This window comes from Suricata suricatta, chromosome 6 (assembly GCF_006229205.1).
Source record: "Suricata suricatta isolate VVHF042 chromosome 6, meerkat_22Aug2017_6uvM2_HiC, whole genome shotgun sequence".
Taxonomy (NCBI): domain Eukaryota; kingdom Metazoa; phylum Chordata; class Mammalia; order Carnivora; family Herpestidae; genus Suricata; species Suricata suricatta.
The window spans coordinates 65,386,971-65,414,053 of record NC_043705.1 but is presented as its reverse complement, the minus strand read 5'-3'; the positions used below and the strand labels follow the sequence as shown (position 1 = coordinate 65,414,053).

The 27,083-nt window shown below is 36.6% G+C and overlaps 1 protein-coding gene and 1 pseudogene across 1 annotated transcript in view; one reads left to right on the top strand and one right to left on the bottom strand.

Moving 5' to 3' along the window:
- The window catches only part of ADGRV1 (adhesion G protein-coupled receptor V1), a 506,381-nt gene that overhangs the window by 407,938 nt on the left and 71,360 nt on the right, over positions 1–27,083 (bottom strand). Inside the window, exons 23-33 of the mRNA XM_029942597.1 lie at positions 23,150–23,330; positions 21,402–21,604; positions 17,154–17,283; positions 14,218–14,298; positions 12,711–12,850; positions 9,950–10,559; positions 6,644–6,859; positions 4,941–5,156; positions 4,064–4,308; positions 2,644–2,825; positions 943–1,754 (exon numbers count right to left, since the gene is read on the bottom strand). Of these exons, the coding sequence (XP_029798457.1) occupies positions 943–1,754; positions 2,644–2,825; positions 4,064–4,308; positions 4,941–5,156; positions 6,644–6,859; positions 9,950–10,559; positions 12,711–12,850; positions 14,218–14,298; positions 17,154–17,283; positions 21,402–21,604; positions 23,150–23,330 (3,016 nt within the window). The remainder of the gene's footprint in view (positions 1–942; positions 1,755–2,643; positions 2,826–4,063; positions 4,309–4,940; positions 5,157–6,643; positions 6,860–9,949; positions 10,560–12,710; positions 12,851–14,217; positions 14,299–17,153; positions 17,284–21,401; positions 21,605–23,149; positions 23,331–27,083) is intronic.
- On the top strand, positions 25,053–25,631 carry LOC115294009 (annotated as a pseudogene).

Below are 27,083 nucleotides of genomic sequence, written 5' to 3'. Positions count from 1 at the left end.
TCATGATAATGACCTCCAATTACTGTTGCCAAAAACAGTATATGCAAAAAAGTTAAACAACAAAAGATGTAATCAATTGCTCTAACACATGGAATTGTGAATAATAATTATTTCCTTCTCTTTTTTGTTTATCGTGAGGTTTTTTAAGGTGTACATTGCTTCATTCAGGCAAACACTATGGTAAAATCTACATGTAACCTATAATTGCCCAAATCAGAATTTAAACAATGATCTTAATAAAGATACCTTTCTCCCACCCAAAGACAATTATTTTAAATATACAAATGTTCCAAACTTCTAAATATTATATGATTCAACTAGACCTGAAAAAGAATGCATGAACCCAATCCTAACTCTGATTTGTTGCCCAAGTTACCTATAACTATACTGTTCATGAAAATTTACAATAGTTATCCCATCTACGCCTAAGCACATTATTATAAGTAATTCTATAACTAGGCTTAATTTAATATGAATGAAGTCATCAAAGTTCATACTATTTATAGTTACAAATTATTTTCATTGAAGATTCTCATGGGTAAAAAGTATTGATAGGAAAATGAGTACTAATTTGGAAGCTTTTTAATAGATACTAGAAAAATCAAGATAAATCTTCAGTGAAAATAATTTGTAAGTGTAGATAGTACGAACTTTGATTTCTCTTACAACATCAGATGTTGCCTTAGAGTTGCCTCTAAAGCTACTGCTGTAATTATAAAGGAATAAGATACACACATTCCCTGAAAATTTTCTTTTTTTAATAAAGAGACACAGGTCAGGCTACATAGGCCATGTCAACTATTAACAAGCTAACTTCTTTTTTAAGCCATACTGCACTTTTATATATTAGCAAGAATCTACACAGTAAGAATTTTTATGAACAGTATCATAAAAATTGACTTTACCAGGGGAAACTAAAATCCATTTAGAACTATCACTCACCTTCAGCAAAAGTCAGAATCTCTCCAGCACCTATAAAATCTAAACCTTCAGTAGCAGTTCCACCAACAACACGCCATTCAACTGTCACCTGACCTAGGCTGCCTCCCGTTCTGACGATCATCAGCTCCACTGTGGTTTGGGGCTGTTCCTGGACTTCGACATATAAGCCATCTTCTGAGGTATTGGGACTAATACTGTAGATCACAAACACTCCAAAGGCATCACCATTTAATGCTATGACAACTGTAGAAGTATTTGGCTGTCCTATGGTTGGTTGGTTTTTAAAACTGGCTGTGATGTTCATGAGGTGAACTTCAAGGAGAGAAATTAGAAAACTCTCATCCATCTCTGGGAGATCATCAGGAAGAATAGAAACTGTGAGATTTGCAAATTCATCACCTTCCAGCATTATGGCCCATTGCCTTGTCACAGGCTCATAGTCACTCCCAGCCACAGCCTGACCACTAAACAGAGACCCTACCCTGGTCATGTTTTTCCTGTAGGTCCAGGTGCCTGAGATGTTAACCACTGGACTGATCCAGGACGTCATCCAAAAACACTGGGGGCCCTCAGAAGCACTGAAAAATGAAAACGCCAAGCAGGCATGTTCTTTGAGACACAAAGTGGCACAGGTATACTGAGGTTCCTCCATTGCAGAGACATTCACCCAAGTTCTCCACAGTGGGTCAGGCAACCCTTGAATTGGCGATTCATAGTAGGACAGCAAATCTTGACCTTCCTCGACTGCAAGAGCCACTACATCAATATCAGAAGTACTGTAGAACAACAACAGCCGACCAAAGTGCCCTCCGCTAAAACATGGAGTGACAATTAAAAGACAGGTTAAGCATGAAAACAACCTGTGGATTAATTAGAAAAGGAAAATACTGACTGCAGTTTTTAATTTTTTTAAGCATAAAAGCAATAGCACAAATACAACTATGTTTCTTAATTATATTTTTCATTCACCATTTTATTTTCTCATGTAAGGGAATCTTGCTGGTTTTCAATTAAACAATAGTTACTCTTAACCAAGCTATTCAAAGATACTCAAATCATATCTATTTCAGAATTATCAAACAGAATTAGTAAATGAATTTTCATTATCAGATTTCACAAAAACAAAGTAATAAGGATAGTCAAATCAAATCCATTTCAGATCTATTGAACAGAATTAGAAAATGAATTTTCATTACCAGATTTCATAGAAACAAAGTAATAATGATAATAGCATGAGTGTATTTTAAGGAAATGTAATTACTTGCCACAAATTCCCAAGACCCCGTATTTTCTCTTTCTGAAGGAGCTCAGTGAACTGTATGCTGCCTCATACATACATATGCAGAAAAAACAACCTGAAAACCAACCACTTCATACAGCATCTGAATATTCTTTAACTTGGAAGCTAGCTGTATTTAACTTCTAATTCAAACAAACCATAGATTAAAGCAATAACTTTCTGTGAAAAAGAAAGCCCAATGATGTATAATCTATTATCCATTTCACTAAGAATAGGCATGATAAATATATTGGGTTCTTCATATTAATAGGCATAATTCAATTAACAAATTACCATAACCTACAAAATAATTTCTATTTTATAATAACTACCAAACCTAAATTATTTAATTGCACAAGAAGTCACTTCCTACCACCCACAAGCCCCATCCCCCCAGAGATAGAAGCCATTATTTCATATACCTTCGCCTGACAGTTATGTTAGCACAGGAACTTCTCTCCAGAGGCTCTTGAACGCGATAAAACGACTGAACAAAGGCTACAGTACCATAAGGATTATCATTGGCAGGAATAATAATATTTGCCACTTGGTCTAACCCAATAGTACCTCCACCAGAGGCATCAGTTAGCTGCACTTGGATAACCTAAAAACACAGTGAAAATTTCCTTAACAGAATTCCAGTTTTAAAATTAAAATAACAGTGATGTGGGGGTGCAGGGGGAATGAAACACATAATCCATTCAAGAACAAGAACAAAATATATCATAATATGAATGGACTCAAAGAAACTCCCCTCATTACATTTACAAACCCAACATGTAACAGAATAATCTATTATCAACTTTTAATAATGAGGCATGATTATACTAACAAAGGCTATTTAAACTCCTTAATATTCAGTTATATAATTTTGATAATTAATTTTTTGACCCTTGTTTATGGTTACCTTTTCAATAATACATTTTATGTCCATTCTATACATTTTTTGTAATTTGGGAAAATATTGCATGTATGTTTTATAAGTGATTAATCTAGTATGCTTTATTTCCCACATTATCTTAAATGGAAATTCTCTGACAAAATTTAAAACAAAAAACATCATATCATAATGCCACCTAAATTTAGAGAGAAGGAAAGAGAAATGTTTTATCTGTATTAACTAATATCTAATATTTTAGAACTGAATAATGACATAATTATCATTCAAGTGAAATGTTATGGACTTCCCTTCTACAAAAATCTGATACTATTACAAAATAAATGCCATTAAAAGTAATTTAGTGTGAACTAGGTTTTAATAATACTTGAATTTTATAATATAATCTTTAGCTAATCTATATTAATAATGAACCAACTTTCCCACTGAGGCTCTATTTTTATTTGCTCCCTAGCATCTTCACCATGAAATATCAGGTAGATACATCTAATGTGGTATTTGTCATACAGCAAATTCTCAAAACTATTGAAGAAAAAAAAGGAGTAGAAAATCAAAATCTAAATTTAAGATCAACTAGTTAGCACTCAAGCTAAAAGGGTCTGGATACAAACAAATTAAGAGTTTACATGGAAAAATGTACAAATATACATGTTAAATCTATAAATATGTATACTTAATCATTCAATGAAAATGTTGAAAAATACAATGTAATTGTACAAAAAACTTACATTTCATAAAGTGCGATACGTATAGGACCTTTTTCTAGAATATTCTTACTTTTGTTATCTGTAAAAGTCACTTTTACACTACGATATTTTGAAAATTCTTGTAGCAATAATTAACTTGACATTCTCTATAAATGCCACAACAACAGCCATTTGTTCTAGTCACTATAAGACAAGGTAGGATTGACAGTGTCATTCTATACTAGCCATTCCTCTCACCTCTTCAATCTCCGGAACGTCGTCAGCCAGGACCTCTAACAACAAGGTTTGAATGGTTTCCCCAGGGGCAAAGGTCACATTACCTGAGACAACTTGCAGGTCACCAGTGGCAAGCTGTCCATTAATGGTGGCGACCCACTGAACAGTAACATTGCCGAGTGTCCCAGAATTTCGAATTATTGGCAGGTTTACCTTCACTGAGTTAAACTCAGGTTCCTCTACAATAAGTTTAGTAATCTGAAAACCTGAAGGGCAGAACAGAGTTTATTTCAAATACAAAATGAAACTGAGGCAACACAGACCTAACCATTATCATCCTATAGTTGATTCGTTTTTTTCCCTGAAGTAGTCTTTCAAAATTTCCAAATTATTCTTCTCTATGACAGAAACAGAAATTACAAACTCAGAATCCCACAGGGGCCAGACATATGCCAGTCATGAGGAAAGTGGGTCTACCAAGTTCTGTGCTAATTGCAAGCCTGGCTCAAGGAGGCACCTGCTAGTTTGCTCCCACAACTGACCCTATGCAGGAAAGGAAGCTCAGTGTTGCCATATTTCCTGCTAATCATTCAAGCCCAGAAATCCAATTTTTTTTTTAATTTCTGTAAGTTAATTCTTGAAAGAATTGACTAAGATTCACAAAACTCATCTCGAGGTCATATCTGACTTAAAAGCCTAAAAGTGTGTCACTTACATATTTATGCTAAGATGTTGATTTTTTTTTTAATTACCACTAAGCACTGCTAGTGAGGGTGTATAGGTATCCTATGTATCAATAATAGCAGGTTAAAAAATAAACATGATCAAATTATTTCTAAGTCCTGAAAAATAAAGAAATGTATGATCTATATCAAAGAGTTAAAACTAGTTTGGTTACCAAATAATCCATAGGGGTCATCAGAGGCCTCAATGATAATGATCGCCTCTGTTAACACCCCTAATTTGGCTCCTCCTGTAGTCTCATTCAGCAGTTGCACAAGAAAGGATTCTTCCAGTTCAGGATATATGTCATTAATGATATATATTGGCACAGCTTTACTGGTTTCCCCTTCTAGCAAGACCACATCTGATGAAGCTATGCTATAATCCTCACCTATAAAGATAAAAAGCAAAATGCTAACACAATTTCCAAATATGGTAATAAACATGCCATATACTAGTGAAATACTAAGATGCATCAAATTTCATGGATATACTTATACAGCTTTTTTGAGGATAATGACTACATATATTCTAAACAAAATGATTTTGCCTCTCATGTCAGAAAAAAAAATGAGTTGGAGATCATAAAATAATGAAAAAGACCTCCAAAAGATGTTCAAGTTTATCTTCCCTTTTTAGTAAGACGATTACATAATTTCTTCTATTTGTCACATATAGACATAAATGATATAGAGATGATACAGATATGGACACAAAGATACATAGAGTCATCCATTACCACAAGATAACCCCTTATCTACAAAAGAAAAAGAAAACATATATAATACTTTTAAAACAAAGAACAAAACTAGAATCCTGAACTCACTAAAAAGAGAAGTTACACTGTGTACAATTATAGGCATGTCTGCATTATCAATGTTACAGCTGGAAACCATGGGCTTTCTTTTCTGGATTAAAAGCTGCTACTGCATACTGCTCTGGTTGATAGGAGCTTTGTTTCTGGTCAAAGAGTGGGTAGGGAAAGGAGAGGGTCTTCTTATGAAGCCTGAGAGCTAATTTCCTAGAACACTGATTCATCCCCACTACTTGTCAATATGTAAGGCCCCCTATACACAGTCAGGCATTCCTCAGTCAGACTACCTATGACATATGTGTGCACATGTGCGCACACACACACACAAACGCATGCACATACACACACCCCACTTAGGAACCAAGTGAGCCTTGTTTATTACCTTTTAAAGCACATACCATATCCAAATGATTTATTTCAAAAGGTCAAGAATGTTATCCTGTCCATTCACATGTCTGTTCCTCTAAACGCATGCTAGAAAGATTCTAATTGAATAACTTTCTGGCAAATCTCCCTCTAGATGCTGTTAACTGCAGCAACAAAAAGGCAGTCCCCTAATGCTTGCAATTGGCAATGAAATCATTTTGCTTACACAGAATAGTTAATGCAAGCCACTGCCTCTTCCACATTCTTCATAAATAAATAAACAAGCAAGATAAATGGGTTGAGAGACAAGACTGTTGCCAAGCACTGCGATCATGTGGCTGCACATTTTATCCTGCATTCCTCAGGATCATTTACACATGAATCCCTTCCAAAAAACTAAAAAGTACACATAGAGAAAGCCTAACAATACTTTCCTTAGTTTACTTTTTGTTGGTTAGTGCATATTTTGGTCATTTTTACTTTAAAATTCATATATAATTTTGCCAACATTTTTCAAGAATTCTGCAAAATTGGTGTCATAAATTCATGATAAAAACTTTACATTTATGCCTTTAAAAGATGCAAGAGAATTATTTTCACTAGTTGATTTTTCTAACTACATCTCTAAGTGGCTTTGTTAATTAAGGATATAATTTCCCTCTAAAACACTTCACTGGTCCTTGGAAGTCTCTTCTCACCCGCCACTGCAGTTATTGGCACGGCTTTAAACTTCACAGAAACATCTGCGAACGCTCCTCCTGCTCTAGTCACATTGATAATGGGTCCAACATGATTTTCGGCCACGCGAACAACTGGCGCTGAGAGCTGAAGCGTTCCAAATGCATCATCATTGGCAATGATGATTAGATGAGCAATAGTTTCAACCTTGGGCCCAAGGCGTGGGGAATGTGGAACTGAAAGACAGAAGGAAAGCTAATGTATTAAAATTCTACAAACTGGCCAAAAGTCATCAGGAAGCCTCAGTAAGATTCCATCAGCCAAATGAGAGCCTCGTTTCATATTTTCTCTACTATGTAAATAAAGAAACATTTACTGAGTCTTCTGTACCAGCAATCATCTAGATACTGGGGAAACAAAAATAAATTAAACCAAAAGTTCCTACTCTCCTTTAGCTTTACATTCTAGAGAGAGTTTTATTATGGAATCTTTAGCAAAGGAACAGTCACCCTGCAGGAATAATTTAATAAGTATTGGAAATTTGTCAAAAGGCAAAAAATGATTCGAGGGTGACTAATCATCACTTTGCATAATATTAAAGCAGATAATGATGACACCTACAGAATTATGCTCTTCTAATTAGTTACCAGCATGCCATAAAATTTTTTTAAAAACAGCATTTCAGTTACAAAAGTGAATAGGAAAGTAATTAAGCTTCATGCCCTCAAAGGCCAGCTGCAAATCATCATTCTCTAATTAAATTACTGGCTCTCTGTGTCCCTGTCCTTGCTCAGAAACCTGTTCCTCTTTGTCCCTCTTAGTTAACACTCACTCAGCTACCTTGTCCAGAAAGCAGTCAGCCTCGATGCTGCTCCAATACTGATACAATCAAGTGTGCTCCGTACTTTCATGGCTTTCTGTTCACTTGCCACTGATTATAAAGACAGGACCTCCCACAAACCCTCCCTAATTTATTTTCTGGGCTCAATTTCAACCAGCACCCTTGACAAAACTACATAATGAGTGACCTTTTAACACAAATGAAGCATCAACAAACTCTTATTAGCAGTGAACAATTTTGAGTTGGTATTTAGAATTTCTAACAATTGTAGCACTTGGACACATGATAATAATAAAATTTAACATTTTCTGACAATTTAATCTAAAAGCAGTAACATTCTTTAATTTCAATGGTATGGGACCAAATTATATTGTAGTTAAAATCAAAATCAAAAATATTGATTTATTCATAATACATCAATATAAATAAATTTAACTAGATTAGGCAAGAATTTGCCAGGCATTGTTCTAGGTACTTTTCTTGAATCACATTATTTAATCCCCATACCATCTCTCTGGGGCAGCTCACACTGTCCACATTTTACAGATGAGGAATCAGAAGCACAAAAATGGGGAGGAAGTTACATAAACTATTATGCTAGCATCTTGCGGACACATCCAGAGGCATCCTGTAAGGGGTTTCTAAATCTCTCACTCCCCACAGTCAATTCCACATCCAACCAGGGATAAAACGTCAATTATCCGTAAGTGTTCATTCTGCCCTATTCTCTTACTCACATACCAATCACATTTTCTCATACTACTCTCCTCAAAATTAATGAGTATATTCAGAGCACAGCAAAAGAGACCATATTGGGTCCTACACTCATTTTGCCTATTAAAATGTAGTCACTATCCCACAGGATTTAATTGTTCTTTATTTCACATCATTTCTTATGCCTGTTGTGAACTGCCCTAAGTATGCTGCCCGGTTCCAGGAACACAGCAAACATAAAATACATAGTGATTGTTTCTCCCATTCCACAGCACATATTGAATATATGATACTCTGCATATACCATGTTATTAACAATAATTGTTCATACCTAGTGAATGCTTACCAAGTGGCAGACACTGCATTAATTTTCACATATATTATTGTATTTAAGCCCCATATTTCTGCATAACAGGTAAGGAAACTGATGGCCAAAAATGATGAGGTCCAACAGTTTATTACTATACACTGGAACATAAGTTACCTTCACACCAACACCACAGTCCTAGCCACCACTATATGTGATACTCCCTTCCGGCTTTATTTCTATCTCATTCAATAAACTGTGAGTTCCTTGAAAACCAAGCTTTATTTTATAATTCTTACTTAGTAAGATTAATCACTGGATTTTAATTGATCCTAAATCTTGTTAAGACTGTGACAATTTTAACCTTGACCTTAATTTGAACATTTAAGTAAGCAGTTGTCCTATAAAATAAATTCCCTTCTATAATGCTGGACTACAATTACTTACATGGTGGACAAGAATGCTGTAGAATATCCATCTAGGTATTATAGGAACGTGAAGAAATTTATTTATGAGAAAATTTAATTTACATGGCAAAACACAGTCAACATGTAGCTCTTGGAATCTTACTTTTGGAATATGTAATTGCCGTTTCCTTAAGAAGGTTTTATTTGTTTTCTTATAAATACTGCCCTAAAACTAATGTTAAATTGATATCAAATTAATATCACTAATCTCCCTTGTTCTCTTATTCCAGGAAATCTAGATTCTTCTCTTTATTTAAAAACACCTGTCTAAAAGTTACATGTCCCCTTAGAGAGATGTGGCTAATGAACAAGCTGTAACACAGTAACTGCTTTCAGTTCTGCAAGCGTAAGGCATGCTCTCCACCAGTAGCCACCAGACTCTACAAAGTCACTGAGCCACAACCCTAGCGAGAGTGGCTGCTACTTTTTAATAGAAGCTGATGCACCAGATCCTCTGCCCAACATGGGTCACTCCTCAGTCTTATCCCCAGCTAGTGCCCTCTTCTCAACTGTCAGTGACCCACAAATTTGCAGAATTTCTTATTGCTACACAATCCTGTCTCCCTCTCCTCATGCAGTTACTGGAGCTACATACTCATCGCCAAAGAGACTATATGAATTAAGGAACCTTCCAGAGTGGATCAAGGTGAGGGGGGACTCATGATCTTTCTACCAGGACTGTCCCTGAAATCCCCAGTTTAATTCTCGAGTGATTTGGAAGCTATAATATAGAATATAATAGTACTAGAGGTCAGTCACACTGGATTACATAGAAGCTTTTAAAACTTTAGTCTGGAAACATAAGAGACTTCTAAATCATGATTTCTTGTTTCAAGTGTCCCACTTCCATTTACCTTTTAGATAAACTTTTTAAGATGATGCTTTCAGAGTTATAGCTTACTATTTTTATAAAACTTTCTACTATACCCAATTCTTAAGTTATTATTCTAATATCCTTACCTCTAATAATAAAAACAACACACTAATCATTACTTACTTGGGCGATTCTGTACTTTCTCTATTAAAGTAGAGTTGAGTAGTTCAATAAACACAGACTCCGACCTTTCTGGTTCATCATCATCCAAAATTGAAATAGTTATGGTTGCCTCACTCTGATTGGCTCTGAAAAGAGCAAATCCAAAAGCTGGTATATAGTCTCTTCCTTGAGTTGCTCTGGCTATACTAGGTGGAAAATAAGGTGGTTTTTCCATATCATCCAGTGTTGCATAAGTGACTATTACTTTTCCCATGAGGCCTTTTAACCTTATCACTGATAGTGTGATATTCTGGGTTGCTTCCTCAACTTTGAGAGGCCTATTTTTCTCAGCAAAGATGAAGACCCCACAAGGATCATCACTAGCCAAAACTGTTAATGTGGCATTAGTGTGAACTCCCAAAGAGCCACTGGACGCAGCGATGAGTGACACAGAGAAGACCTTATCCAGTTCTGGATCTTCATCGGGAAGTATTTCCACCGTGATGTTGGCACTCTTCTGCCCAATCTCAAATGTGACACTGCCAGAGGTGAAGGCGAGATCGCCATCAGGATCTGAGTCTATGCTCCAAAGCAAAGTCACTTGAGACAGAGCTCCATGGCTTCTCATAATCTAGAAAATATTTAATGGTAAAACGTATTAAAAGAGGGATTAAAATCATTGATTTAGAGGTTTTTAAATACGCAATGATTGCAGGATATTAAATTTTTATTTTATTCTTTATAAGTTGTGCTCAAGAACTTTGGCTTAGGTCATGATTTTATGGCTTGTAGGCTTGAGTCTTGCATCAGGCTCTGTGCTGACAGCTGGGAGCCTGGAACCTGCTTCGGATTCTGTGTCTCCCTCTGTCTCTGCTCCTCCCTCACTTGCGCTCTGTCTCTGTCTCAAAAATAAGCAAACATTAAACAAAAAAAAGAATATAAAATTCTTGATGGCAAGGTTCAAGAAGTACCACCCATCTTTGAAGACCCTCAGAGAGTCTACTTAAAATGTGATGTTTCATGAAGCTACAGGTTGATTGAATAATTTTAGCTTCTAACTAAACTACCTACAGCTCTATTTTTTCTGCAATCATATATTAGTAATGAAGAAAATGTAATTATGTATTTATTACATATGTATATTTTTAAAAGTTTATTTATTTATTTTGAGAGACACAGAGAAAGCACAACCAGGAGTGGAACAGAGAGAGGGAGAATCCCAAGCAGGTTCCACACAACCAGTGCAGAGCCCAGTGTGGGGCTTGAACCCATGAACCATGATATCATGACCTGAGCTGAAATCAAGAATCAAATGAGCAACCAACTGAGCCATCCAGGCACTGTTATAATTTATTATATTTAAATACATACTCATGAATTTTTTTTTTACTCCAAAGATAGTTTATACTTCATTGTAAGGAATAATGAATAATATTTTCTGAAAACTTAAACACAAAACTCATTTTGGAAAACAAATTACTTCCTTTTATCTTCAATGTAATATGGAAAACCGAGCAAAAAAAATACATCACCCAAGGTTTGATAAAATATATTTAAGAAGAAATGCTTTTGCCAGCAAGATGTTAAGAAGAGTAGGGGCGCCTGGGTGGCTCAGTCAGTTAGGCATCCAACTTCAGCTCAGGTCATGATCTCGTGGTTTGTGAGTTTGAGCCCTGCATCAGGCTCTGTGCTGACAGCTCAGAGCTTGCAGCCTGTTTCAGATCTGTGTCTCCTTCTCTTTCCCTCTGTCCCTGTCTCACTCAATCTCTGTCTCTCTCTCTCTCTCAAAAATAAATAAACATTAGAAAAATTTTTTAAAATGTTAATAATAGTAAATAGGCTTAAAATTACTCCAAGTCCCAAATATTAATTTTTATTTATAGTTAAATATGAATGTTAGTCAAAGCAACACTCAAGACAAGAATTTTATAAAATTTGATCTTTTCCATTAATTCTTTTTTGAATAATTAGTTGTTTTGTCCTTTCTAATATTGAAGATCTGCCACAAGAGGGCTGAAGGGATATATTTTGAATGATCTTTCATTATTTATATAAAATTTGAGGAAGATGAGCAAGTTTCATGCTCATGCCAGTTGTTCAACAATAGAATCCTGCTTAATTCCTAACTGGAACAAAGCAGTGTAGGCAGTACACACACACACATCATATAGAGCTGTCATTATTGGTGCTGTTGATAAATGTTTTGGACTTTTTTTCCTTTTGGGGGAAAGATGAGGTAGGGTTGCATCTTTCTACCCATTAACGTCAGGCACTGTCATGTAACTTGTTGCCCCAAACAGGGTAAATGGAAATGTTATGAACCACAAGAAACTGTAAGAGCCATTATGCAGTTCTCTAGACCCACATTCCCACCCCATCTGCCACCAACCACCTGAAGACAGTAGGACTCGCTGAGCTGTTGCCTCTGTAATCCTTGATCCTTCAATGACTGACAACTGCTCGGTTAAGTTGGAGATATACCATGAGTAGAAAAACAAATCTTTCTTGTATTAAGACACTGAGCTTTGGGAGACATTTGTTACCACAACCTAAGTGAATCAGTACAAAATCTATATAAAATATTACTTGTATAGTTCCACTACATTCCTGGGTCAGACTCGACCCTGGCAGCATGGAGTCCTGCTTGGCATTCTCTCTCTCTCCCCCTCTCTGCTCCTTCCCTGCTCACACACAATCTCTCTCTCAAAATAAATAAATAAACTTTGGGGAAAAAATAAAAGTAGGCAAAATGTCTAAGGCTGGAGGGAAAAAACATACTCACATTTAATGTAACAGTGCTGTACCCATCTTCTGGTTCAGTTCCACTGACAAAGAGTGACTCAGGGCTAAATTCAAATATACCATGAGCATGGTCAGAGGCTGCAATTGTCACTAGAATTTGTGAAGCCACTCCTAGACTGGCTGCATGAATAAGTTTCAACAAATAGCAAGAACATGTTAATAGTAATTTGCAAACCAAAAGAAAAGCCAAGGAACAACTTTTTGAAAAGAGTTGTACCATTCATTGAGTACATTCTAATTTGTTTTAGAAAGAAAGGGAGACACAAATGGTTGCCACACATATTCATGCTTTTATGACCTTTCTCTATTTTGGCACCAATGTGATATACAAGTGCTGTAAAAGCACTTGGAGATGAGTAAGAAAAACTTGTTTTATTTTTCTCTTCTATGAAAGAGAACATTCTTCCACACAGAGTATATGAGGAAAGTCTCCCACAACCTTTGCTGACCTCAGAAGAACATGAGCCAAATGACTTTTACCTTTATGAGAGTTTCCATATATTTTCATCAATCTGGCTGAAAAGATTCTTGGTTTCTAGGCCTATTTTTTCAACATATTATGATACTATAGATCTACCTCTCCTGGCCCTGAACATTCTAATCTTGTAACTAAAGAGGTACCAATATCTAAAGAAGTACTGAATTATTTCCTAAGAAGTATGTTCAACTTTTGGGCTGTATTAACATATGCAAACAAGAAAAAATGAGCAATTCCAAAACAGAGTAATGAAATACAGAGGCTCCATGAGGCATTCATGGAAGTTAGGAATGAAAGGGGTAGGAACATGAGTTCTGACCTTAAAATATAAAACCTGAAATTGTGAAAAAGGGACATCTGAAGATTAGAAAAAGTTCTCCCTCAAGATATAAGTATTCTATTTGTTTTCTCCCAATACAAAAAAAAAAATATCTGAGGTAAAAAGTTGAATCATGCTTGAATATGAATCTACCTCAAATGCATTTTATTTTCAGTATTCCCTCTCACTGACTGGCAACTAATTCTTCCCATTTATTGCCTTCTTAATTTCTTTTTCCCATCTATTCTGATTAAATGCTACATACAAAGACTATTCGTTCTTTCTGTAAATAAGAATGATGCATTTAACATGAAAATATATGTGTTTTATTTATTTCTTTTTAAGTATTCAAAGCTATGTAAAAGATTTTTCAAAAATCACTTTATAAATGATATTCAAGCAAAGCTTCTATTGCAATTAGAATCAGGAAACTCTATCGGGTTCATACAAAGAAAAGTCTGGGCTTTGGAGGCAGGCAAGGATTTGATTCTGGCTTGATCACTTGCTTAGCTGGGTAACTGTAACATGGAGCAAATGATACTTCATAAAGTTGCTGCTGTGGTTAATGAGATAAAATATGTAAAAGACCTGCACATAGTAGGTGTAAATAATCGGTCAGTATTGTTGTCTCTACAAGGAAAATTTAAAATAAAATGTAGACTAGTAAAGGGCCTTGGAACAGCTGCTTACCATGTCTGTGAATAGTTGGAAGGAAGAATTCCATGTCCCCGTCACCACTACCACTGCCATCAACCCTAAAGAATTCAGTCACTTCACAAGGAGACACAGAGACACAACCACACAATACACATTGACACAATGAGAAAATGGAGAGCTCTTAAAACATATCCAGAAAAGAGGAAAGTGTAGTAATATTAACCAATGACATGCATTGTTCTATAGAAAATAAATTATTTTAAGTGGTAAAAGTATAATATTAGTCAAGCTACCAATTTCTTAAAAATTTATCCAGAGCTTTAGGAAATATTCTATGTAAATAACGTGTAAATTGGTATTTCTCATGTCTGCCAATTTAACCAGTTTTCTTTTTAAATCACTTACTTAGAGCAATGTATATTGTTTTTAACATTTTAAATATTTTTAAGATATTTGTGGTTGTGTACAATCACAGTTCGGCCTATACGACTATGGCAGAGTCACCTTACCACTCCCAAGAATCAAACTCAAAGTTAGGGAAATGTGCCTAATGTTTCCCTCCAGCCTTACATTCAAATTCCCACTTTATTTACTATTCTCAGACTCAAGCACCCTTTTGCCACTGACATGGTACAAAGAAGCCTAGGCAAGCAGTCCAAAACCATCTATTTCAGACCTGGCTGTGAGAGATACCCACAGGAAAACCTTCAGTGAGTCATTAAAACTTTTGGTATCTCAGTTTTCTCACCTAAAAAATCTGCTGCCTTTTATAGAATTGCTGTAAAGACCAAATAAATAATGTAAAAATCAAGTACTTTGGCAACCTATAAGGACTGGGAGTATTACCTTCACTTCCAATACATCTTATACAACCCCCCCCCCCCCGCCCATTAATTTACCAAATGTTTGCAAACAAAGAAGACAGGAAAGGTAGTGAGGGTAGCAGCAGAAAAGAAGAGTCAGAGAAGCACATCCACATCCATACCTATGTGTTTCTACCAGTAGCCTTGGCTGGCTCACTATTTTAAAATCTGCCCTGCTCTTCTGTTCTTCCCCTCAGCAGCACTGGCATACACCAGATATGAGAATTTACGGCACCCCAAATGTGGTATCACCACACAGACTTAAGAGGCAAAATGAATCTTAAGGAATATCCAGTGGATCCCCTATATTACCAACAAGTCATGCGGAAGGGAAAAGTTCAACACCAATGTACCCTGGCTAACATAAAATATCTATGCAGGTGGCCATCTTAGGTAGAGTTGGATTTATATACAATGCAATCGGAACACCGGTTGCTCCCTCAACCCTCAAAAGAATTTAGCTCCCCACAATACTGCATTTCTTAGGCGGTCCCTAGCTATGATTCAGGGAATAGAAACTAGTATCTAGATTCCTTCACCTCCGATCCCAAATGAGGGGAAAATGAGATTGTCTGCCACTGTTGCTTACTAAGAGATTGCAAGACAGGTTTCTGAATGCGTACCCATGCCCAATTAATACATAACAGTGCATATTCTAAACAAATGGGAAGAATTTCCTACATAAAATCCCAAGGATCACTGTGATCATAAATATTACTTAAGAATATTTAACATTACTTATTAATCAATAATGATCACTAACTTTTCTCTATTAATAAGTATTGTTAGGTACAAGTAATACAAAGCACAACTTTTCACATGCCTTATAGTGACCTCTAATTAATGAAGTCCCGTCATGAAAATAATGATTCAGATATGCGAGAACTTGTCTCTTAAGGACAAACAAGGCTGGTATTTTCACATTTTGCCCTCCAAAAAGGCTGTACAGCATATTCTTACTGTTCAGTGCTGTCAACCAACCTGTGGCACTATTTAGTCCCTTTCCTGGCTTTAGCCTCCTTTGTTTTCACCTTGGCTTTGGGAACACAGTGAAACGCGGGGGAATTCTGCATACTCCAAAGTCTCATTACACAGTAAAAAAACAATTTTAATATTTGTCTTACTCAATCTCTCCCTTTGGATGGCTTACACAGTATTTTCACTTTCCTCACTAAAACATGAAGGTTGTAACAAGACAATAATACCAGGTTTTGTAATAGAAGAGAATGTCCTGCTGATACTATACCAACTCTCAATTTCTTACATTTATAAAGGGAATATGGTGCACATCATAGGTACTCTATAACATCCCAAGCAGTACCTGAAAATCAAATACATTAACACTTCTGCAAAGAAACCTATATAGATAGTTCATCCAAATGGAATAAAGACTATAAATAGCCCCTCTTCAATGCAGATGGGTTTTGCCACAAAATGAACTGACTCCAAAAATCTATGCAAATTAGAGATTTTGAATATCAGAACTAAGGATAAAGTACTACTGACCTGTTTTATTGATAATCACCTCGTAATAAATCAACTGAAAGGACTAGTTTTTACCTGGGCTCCATGTAGAGATAGCTCTACAGGAGTTACTATGAAAATCAAAAAGAGGGGAAAAGGAATGATGTGATTTCAGGGGCACCTACTACGAATGACAACTATGATTTGGTGATTCAGAGCAATTATACTACTTCATTCTAAAAGCACATCTACTTTAGGAAAAGACTAATGGATAATAAAAGCAGGAAACGCAGTACAAACAGGTGGTGTCTTTACAATAAACATTAGAAATATTAACTCAGAATTAATCAAACCTCACAGCAAAAGTCTATGTAAATAAAACTATGAGTTGAATATTGATTTCTAAAACTAATATTCTAAATTTATGTGGAAGAAAGGGACTCTCCATCAGAAACTGCCTACCATATAATTATTAGCATATTAGTAATTATTAACCTTCAGGGTACTCTTTCCAAAGACTAGGAATTCACTCATTAAAAAAAAAGTTACATAATTCAAAGGATTGTATTTCCTTAATAGAATCTACTATCATCAAGACGTATGAACAAGCAAATATTTGATACTTCTGAGTCACCAGCTTACCTCCTCCCTCCAAGTTCAATAACTCAACTTTAAAAGATTTTTCCAACTCAGGGATAGAATTATCAGTGATGTTAACAGAAATGTATTTGTATCTTTCTCCTGGTTGAAATTCTAAGGTACCAGCAACACTCTGAAATACAAACAAAAGATTTATCCACTAGATAATAATTATTCTGTATATTAATGTGCATGATGAGAGTATCTACTATCTCCCAAATTGTTATAGATACTGAAACAGAATAACATAAGTATAAACCTGAAAACACTTAAATGGAAATATATAGTGTTCAGTATAAGTTCTGAACAAATACTCTCCACAACTAAATAAAGCAGAAGGATTTTTATTTCTCTTGTTTGGCTATTCATCAAAAAAATATCCAAGGCAAACAATAAATCTGAATATGTGAAACCCACAAATTCCTAAATTAATTCAACGCACATGAGTCTTGACCAAGTATATTCAGACCTATTCAAATTATATCATTGAGTAATGTAAACACTCAGTGCCTAACAACTGCATTTTGGCATTTTCATTTTGAAAATTTCTCCAAACAATAATAAATATCAGTCTCTTGGACATTACATTTTCTTGATTGTACTTGCAACTGCAATTTATAATATAGATCTCCCATCAGGAAAGTTCACATACTACACGAAAAACAAAAAGTTATTTAAATTCTTATGGTCCTTTTTTCCTCCCATCCTCATTATCTCTTAAAAGAAACACTGTCACCTGAAGTATGAGAATACATTTTAAAGTTGTTTAAATTTTTCTAGTGTTAGTTTGCATGGACAAACTATATTTCATTCTCAGGAACTATTAATGGTCTCAAAGCTAAATTAAGAAACCCAAGTACCAATTTGCTTAATCATTCATTTATTTACTTTTTAAAAATATTTACCAAATGCACAGCATGTCCATGGCACCATTTTAAATGCTTGGAATTCAAAAATAACCCAGACAAATCTCTAGCAATACGGAGATGATTCTATCAAGAATGTTAACAGTGCAATATAATAATTCAAATAGAATAACAACTGCTATAAAATACATATAGTTCACTCAAGAAGGAAGTAGTTAACCTTGCCTAGAGAGTAATCATCACTGGAGTAATTGTACAAGTCTTCACAACAGAAATAATATTTGGCTCTCTTAGGATGTCTTAGCAATATCCTACACAATTAGTCATTAACTCTCCAGAAATATGTTCTTCTCTGGTATTCCACATTATACTCACCTTTTTTCCTTGCCTTCCTCCTAACTCATTCTTTTTAGTAATCTTTACCTGTTTTAACAGTGTCCTAACCACCTCTAAAAACTGCTGCTCATTAGGCTCTCTCTAGATAAGGATACCATAGGCTTAGGTTTTTAATATTATTTATATGCACCCAACTTCTAAATTTCTCTCTCCAACCTCTTATCTTAATGCCTATCTCAAAGTTTTCTTATAATTTCTGTCAGAATTTTTAAGTCATGACTTTCCCTTTAAAAAACCTATGCCTTATTCAATCCTCTCCACAGTACTAAATTATATAGCAGCAAGTTGTTCATGCCAGGAACCAGGGAGTCACCTTGACACCTTCTTCTACTTACCCTTTACAATAAACAACTTTCAAGTCCTGCCATTTCAACTCCGACACATTTCTTGAGCCCATCCACTTCTTTATACCTACACCACTGTCTATCTAGTCCAAAATACTAATTCCTTTGCGTTGTTCTAGAAAATGGACTCCTTACTGGTCATTCTGCATCCAGGGCTTTTATCTTTCAATCCATTCTCCCCAGTTCAGCCTCATAATCTTTCATAAATATATGAAACCTTTCAATTACTTCTCCTTGCTTTTAAAATATAAGGCACAAATATAGCACGAGATCTAAGGCCTATGAAGATTCAGGCCCTGTATACCTTACCTTTATCATGACACCTAGCTGTCCACATTCCAAATACACTGGTCTTCTTTCTGCTCCTCATTAGGGCCATTTAACCATTTTACTCATGTCATTTTACCAATTTCAAGTAGTTCTTCCCTCCCACTTCATCTAGTTTACTAGTTTTCTCCTCCTTAAACTTCCTGGCTCAGCATAAGTATCTAAGAAAGGCCTCCTCAACTACCTTATGTCAATATCCACTTCTCATCCAGAGTAGCACTCTTGAACATTCCTATCACTGTGATTCAGTTGTTTACATCATTCTCAAGAGCTGGGAGTAAGCACCTGGATGGTGGGGACCACATTTACCTCAATATATGAGAATAAGGTTAAGAACAGTGATGTCTGATATGAAATGTCTCCTCTTCAGCAGATGATCCCTCATGGCACTTCTTCCCCCAGGACATGCATACTCACACACACAGCCTAAAAAGTCTTGCTTTTATGCTAATGTGGATGAGAAAGAGCTAACCCATCATAAAGAAATGAGGACAAGTTATCAGGTCTTCAGGGGTAAACAAAGATTAAAGTTCAAAGTGGAAACCAGTGACAGACAGGACATTCAATTACCCTAAAAATCACCAGAAAAGTCTTCAAGAGTAGTTGTTTCCTGTCATGAAAGATGGAGGTGTGGGTTTTGCTTCATTTTGTTCTGGTTATTAAAGAAAATGATAATCCAACTGGAGATTGGGGATTTCCAGACTACCTAAAAATTGGAGACTGCCAATATAAGAACTACAGTATTTCTTTAAAAGAATACAGAGAATATTAAGCTAAGTTGTTCTCTCTTGTGGAAAATGTTATGTGTCAAATTAGTTAAAGATACAATAAATGTCAAGGTAAGAAAAATAGAAGTTGCCCAAAAAAAAGAGTTTGAGAAAGAAGATATCTGAGAAAACTTTGCTAACTAGACTACAGCCAATATTAATTGAATTTAATTAGCCAAGGTTTCTGAGGTTTAAGCAGAAAAGCATATACAAATTACTGAACTCCAAACTATCGTGCAGGTCTTATCAGGAAGAAGGAGGGAAACAAATATAAATATAAAAAAGAGAACTTTCTGGGAAAATAGGGATGTTGAAGGATAGAAAATACTTCCTGAGATGTACAGCCAAGAAGAAATCATGAGCATTTGCTTAATATGAATGAATACTGGTGATAATAAGAATAGGCAGTGGTTACTGAATGTCACTATGTATGTGCCATTTACAGTACATAACACTTAAAATGCTGCCATCCATCCTCAGAGCAATCCTGCCCAGAAGATATTGTCTCCCCTGAACGATAAGAAAACTAAGGTTAGGAAGATTTGACCCTCTCAAAATCACACAGTTAGAAGATGATTTTAAACCCAGTTTGGTCCAGCTCAAAATTCTAAGTTTCTGTTTGCCAGTGCCACACTACTTCTCACTTGGGGAAAAATATAACTAAAATCGAAAAGATATGGATATATAATTTCTTTACAATTTTGGGCCTGTTTGAGGGAAGCACACAGGAGGATTTAAAATGTTTAAAAGGTACCTGGGTGGCTTAGTCAGTAGAGTGTCTGACCTCAGCTCAGGTAATAATCTCACAGTTCATAAGTTCGAGCCTCACATCAGGCTTTGTGCTGTTAGCTCAGAGCCTGCGTCAGATTCTGTGTCTCCCTCTTTCTCTGCTCCTCCCTCACTCACGCCTGAGCCCACCCTCCCTTTCTCTCTCCCTCTCCCCCTCTCTCTTTCTTTCTCTCACACACAAAAATAAACATTAAAAAAAATTAATGTTTAGGAAACAGGGGCACCTGGGTGGCTCAGTCAGGTAAGTGTCCGACTTCAGCTAAGGTCATGATCTCACAGTTCATGAGTTCAAGCCCCACATCAGGCTCCATGCTAACTGCTCAGAGCCCAGAGCCTGCTTCAGATTCTGTGTCTCCCTCGTTCTCTGCACCTCCCCGACTCGTACTGTCTCTCTGTCTCTCTCTCTCTCTCTACCTCTCTCTCAAAAATATTCAAAAAAAATAAAAAATAAAATACTTAAGAAATAGAAATAGAAATATATACCCTATATATCAAAATCTGTGACATTGAAAAGAATAATATAAGTGAACACTATGACAAAGGCACAAGAGAAATTATCAGTATGAGAGCTACTTAAGTAGCAGGTGTTAAAGGACTGAAATACTTGATTTTGTAGAAATTCTACAGGCTAGAGAGCAATCCATTAGTGTTTATTTTCCTTGTTGAGTGTATGAGGGGACCAGTGCAAGTCCCTTCCAGTCCTCCAAGGGAAGGACTGAGTCTGTTTGATAAATATGGCTTCCAAAGGATTAAGCAATTTACCTGGTAGTCCTCGGGACTGAATGCTGTCAGTGGCACCGTTCTAAATTCCGCCAGAACCCTCCCCAGGAGTCCTTGTGCCCGGACGACCAACAGCCTCACTTGTCCATCTTCCTCCTGCACGGTGACATGCGGAGTGCTGCTCGCAGGCAGGGTCATCGCGTCCTCGGGCTGGGGGGGTGACCCTGTGGAGAACTGCAGCAAGCCTACAGGACACAGAGAGCAGGCCATTCTGACCCAGTGATCTGTGGAAGAATTCCTTATTCGTCTGAAACAGTCTTGCACAATTATTTTGACCACCAGAATAAAATCGCAGGGCCTTCATTTAGAAAAGATTTTTGTGAAGATTTGACTAAAATGATTCTGACACAGTATGTGTTAATAAGTTTTCGATATGTGGTAAGTTAAAATCATAATTTTCCTGTTTTCTACCCAAAGAATCTCATATTTGAATCTCTAGAATTCAGTCTTAAACTTAGAGCAGAGTATGAGGAATGCCTCCCTACACAATTTGCAACCCATTTAAGAAAAATTTAACTGTAAAATCAGAGTTGAAGAGCTTCTCAGGTTTCCTACAAAGACCTTTTAGTAGTTTTTCTTGCTTTATTCCTACAAAAAAAACCCTTAATTTTCAATAGAGATAAAAAGCCTGAATTTATTAGGACAGGTGTCTGTGATAACACCCCAATTAAGAAAATTATCACTTTGTGTCGGGGCACCAAGTTTTCTGTCTGCCTCAGGCAAGGATTATCACTCTCCGGAGAGTGAACCAGTAAACAAGATTTGCATCTAGAGGCTGGAGACTGCCATTTCCTGGTCAAAATAACTTTAGCGTCTGTCATGCTGGGCAAGACATGGAGTGGCCAAGGTGCACAAAAGATCAAAACCGTATTTTGGATTATTCAGCGCTAACTCCCCCTTTCCCAGCATTGCTGAGGCAAATCTGGGCGTTTCTTTTGATATTCATTTGACTCTGTTTACCTGGTAACTGACCTTGGTCAGCTGCTTTGTTTTCCCGCCTTGAAACCTTCATAAGAGAAAGTTTTCTGAATAAAGCTCTCTCTCTTTTGCCTGATCGGAAACCGTGAGTTGTGTCTTTACTCTCTGTGCATCTCCCTCTCCTGCCCCCTTTTTCTCTCCCTCCCTCAGGAAAAGAACCCGCGAGGATTCTCCGCCCTGCTGGCTGGGGCGTGTTACAACAAGTACCACCGAACGCAACGCCGGGGACGAGCGCCTGGACCCGGCGAGCTAGCGCACCGCACCCGCAAGTGCCGCTCCAGCCTGGGATGGAAGCGGACGGGGCGGACAAGCGGCCCCGGCCGCCGGGTTAAGACAACTTTGCAGCACAGACAAAAAGAAATTAATATAAACAGACAGGGTAATGCCACTTCCTGAAGCTTAATAAAATATAAATTACAAATTACTTCAATTAATTAGTTGTTAACATATCACAAGAAGATAATTTTTTAAACAAAAAGTTTTGAAAGCCATGAACAAAAGTACTTCTTTTGTTTTAAGTAATCCCATATACACTTTTCAAAACATATTTGTACACTTCAAAAATTGATCTTTATATTCTCTTTTATAAACAATGTCACTCAAAATGGAAGCTTAGAATTTCAAGAGCCCAGAAGTTAGAGGACCCAAGAAGTTCAATTTCAAGCATTTGCAAAAGATCCCTTCAGAAGTGCTCAACTAGACCAAGTACACCCGGAGAAGAGAGGATTATTCTTGCAGAAGGGCTCGGTTACCATATGGATGATCACTAGCTTTGATAGTGATATCTGTTGTTTCCTTTTCAGGGTCTATGCTGGCACCGCTGGTGGGGGTTGATCCTAGCTTCCCATCCCCAGGAATTGCAGACACCAGTGTCACACGGAAATACTCATTAAGCTCAGGAATATCATCATCAAGAACATATATATTCAGGACCTATAAATGTAAAAATCCAGAGGCATGAAGCAATGAGGCATACAGAAATTACCACTTACCAGAAGAAAACTAAATAGCCAATTAAGTATTGAAGTTACTACTTAACATGATCCATTTCCCTTTTTTTAATGTTTATTTATTTTTGAGAGTGAGAGAGAGAGTGCATGCATGCATGCACAGGTGACCAGGGGAGGGACAGAGAGATACGGAGGGGCATAGAAAGGAGACAGAATCCCAAGAAGGCTCTACACTGACTGCACCTAACATGATCCATTTCTTAAACATTAAAACACTAGGGGCGCCTGGGTGGCTCAGTAGGTTAAGCCTCCGACTTCAGCTCAGGTCAGATCTCACGTCCGTGGGTTGGAGCCCTGTGTCAGGCTCTGAGCCTGGACCTGCTTCCAGTTCTGTGTCTCCTTCTCTCTCTGCCCCTCCCCCTCTCATGCTCTGTCTCTCTCTGTATCAAAAATAAATAAAACATTTTAAAAAATTTTTTAAACATTAAAACACAGAGAAATTAATTCTTTAAACAATAATGGATGCTGAGTACTAACATTTTCTGTCTAAAAATATCATATTGAGGGGTGCCTGGGTGGCTCAGTAAGTTGAGTGACTGACTGACTCTTGATTTCGGCTCAGGTTGTGATCCCGAGGTCGTGGGATCACACCTCACGTCCGGCTCTGCACTAAGCATGGAATCTGCTTGGGATTCTCTCTCTCCTTCTGCCCCTCTTCTCTGCTCACATTCACTTAAACTCAAAATAAATAAATAAAATAAAACAAAAATACCATATTGATGTATTAATATCATACCATATATGACATATTGATGTATCAATGTAATATCATATATTGCTTGAACCAAAGATAGCGGTAGACCAACCTAGGGTACAAAGTTTGTACATAAGGAACTGCATGTTATCTGATGGGATGCTCAGAGGGCAGTAGAAAAGGGCAACATATACGTATCTAGTTCCAGCCTAAGTAATGCCTGACATACTTAGTAGTAGCATTTTAAAAAACAGATTCAAAATGGACCTTGAAAATCTGGCACATGCAATCTTTCCAAAAAAGTAGCAATAAGTCAGCCAAGCTCCATAAAATTTAAGCCAAAATCTGAAGTGAAAAAATAATTTCCCCTTCCTGTATGAACTGGATAAGCAGGTTGTGACACCTGCAATGTGCCAAGATTAGAAATTACCCCAATCCCAAAGAGAATCACAGGCTATTGTAGGAGAGAGATATATGAAGAAAACATCTAAAACACAATGTAAAATTCTAGTTACTAGGTTACTTGCCTGGTTTTGAATCACAAAATATAGTTATTATAGTATTTAAATAATTTAATGCATATATTAAAAATGTTAAAAGATATTAATTGGTCAAATGCAATGTAAAATGTTATGAGTTATGCACAAAGTAAACATAAAAAGAACTTTACCTACTAAAAATTTTATAACAAACATGTTTTAAGCAAGTGTTAATGTCTTAGTTGTGGTTGTAAATAATAATGGGAAGGACATTCCCATTATTATTAAAAGAACCAGCACTTGTGAAGGCACCCAGTGTGAAAGAATGAGGCTACAGGGAACTGCAATTAGACCCGGACCACTGGTGTGGGAGATAAGGCTAGACAGGTAATCAGGGCTCAGATCACAGGGACCTTTTATGCTATCATTAAAAAAAACTTGACTCTTTTGTCAGGCCCACTGCGCCAACAGGATGGGCAAGTGTTGTAGTCTTCATATAGCCAGGAAGCCCTGTAGCCACTAACAAGATGAGAAGTGCCATGATCAACATACAAGAAAGTCCAGTTGGGCAGAGCCATGAAGGCCAACACTTTTGAAGACACTATCCATGCAAAGGGAGTTATGCTGGAAAAAGGGGTCAAAGCCAAATAGGCAAATTCCGCCATGAGGAAGTGTGTCAGGGTCCAGCTGATCAAGAATGGCAAAAAAAAAAAAAAAAAAAAAAAAGTCATAGCCTCTGGATTCAATGATGGTTGAATTTCACTGAGGTAAAGTGTTTTAGTCTATTTTAATTTCTGCTCTTACGATAGTTTCTCCCAGTTTTTTATATAATGAACAAGTATTTTTAGTGATTATTGCCGACACCAGAAATAAACTGTTGATTCTACTCCAGGAAAATGATGGAGTTCTGGTTGTTGGATTTGGTCACAAAGGTTATACTGTCAGTGACATTCCTGCAGTTTGCTTTAAGATTGCCAAAGTAGCCAGTGTCTCTCTACTGGCCTTATAAATAGGCAAGAAAGAAAGACCAAGAAAGATCATTAAGTTTTGATGGTGAAAACATGACAGTAATAAATTTTCAAATACCAAAAAAAAAAAAATCTGACTTCATTCCATAGGGAGTGGAAAGAAACTGAAAAATCATAAGCAAGAAATAGGCAAAATAAGAATTTTGTTTTAAACTAAGTACCATGGCAGAATGTAAACAGAGTAGAAAGGGCAAAAAGGATGCTAGGAGCTGATAGGAGGTGAATGACCAGAAAGAATGAGATTCTGAATAACACAGTGATGGTGGAGATGAAGAAAAACAGATGGATTTGAGATTTGGTCTAGAGATATAAGACCCAGACCCTGATGACCCACTTAGCACACTAAGTGGGGGACAGAAAGGAGTAAAGGTGACTTCCTGGTTTCTCCCCAAGAGAAGGGTGATGACACTCTGACAATCCACTCTAACTCAAATGCAATCTCCAAAGCACTAGTCATTGGGCTAAAAGCATTTGGAGGACTTTTTTTGTTAATGTAGTGTCTCTAAAGAGTTTGATTTAGTAGGTCTGAATTTGGTTTTAATGTTCATTTTAATCAAAATTTTAAATAAGAAATTACCATATGGCACAGCCAAAATATTCAGAGGGGAACTGCAAAATTGTACCTACTACCCAAATCATGTCATTGCTCCTAAACTAAAAGGAACAGTATTTAGTCTGAAGATTTCAGATATCCTGCCCCTGGAAATCAAGCTAACAAATGTTGCTATAAAAAGTAACACCAAAACATCAAGATGTACATGCAAAATCAAGCAGCAAATATTTTTAAAGGGTTGAGGTATACCAAAGTATTCATTCATTTTACATGGTTACTCAGTAAACAAAAATAGTACTTATATCTACTCTATGTACTGTGTGTTATACACTCTGTTGTTTTCTATTCTATTTTTATTTTTTTAGCATTTATTTATTTATTTTGAGAGAAAGCAAAAGCAGGAGAGGGGCAGAGAGACAGGGAGAACAGAAGATCTGAAGCAGCTCCACAATGACAGGAGCAAGTCCAATGCAGGGCTCAAACTCATGAACTGTGAGATCATGACTTAAACCAAAGTTGGTCAACCAACTTAGTCACTCAGGCACCCCTATTCTATTTTTAACTCTTCATCATAAGTTGCTTAATTGATTTTATAACTAATGGACTATTAAAAAAATCTTAAAGATACATTTCCAATGTACATTCCTGTACTTTAGGGAATACACACACACACACACACACACACACACACACACACACACACACACACTTAACTCCCTTGCAGTTAGGTTTTTAGATGTCATTTAAGTATATTTAGTTAGCTGATTCCCCAGATAGCTGGAAGGCAGCAGCAAAATTAAGGCTACCTCATTACTGTTTGTGCTAGAAAGTACAATTATGGAACATTAATGAGATCACAGTAAGCAGTCACTAGCTTTGTAAGACTAAGTGGCTGGTGTGGATCTGGCAGACATGGTGTTAT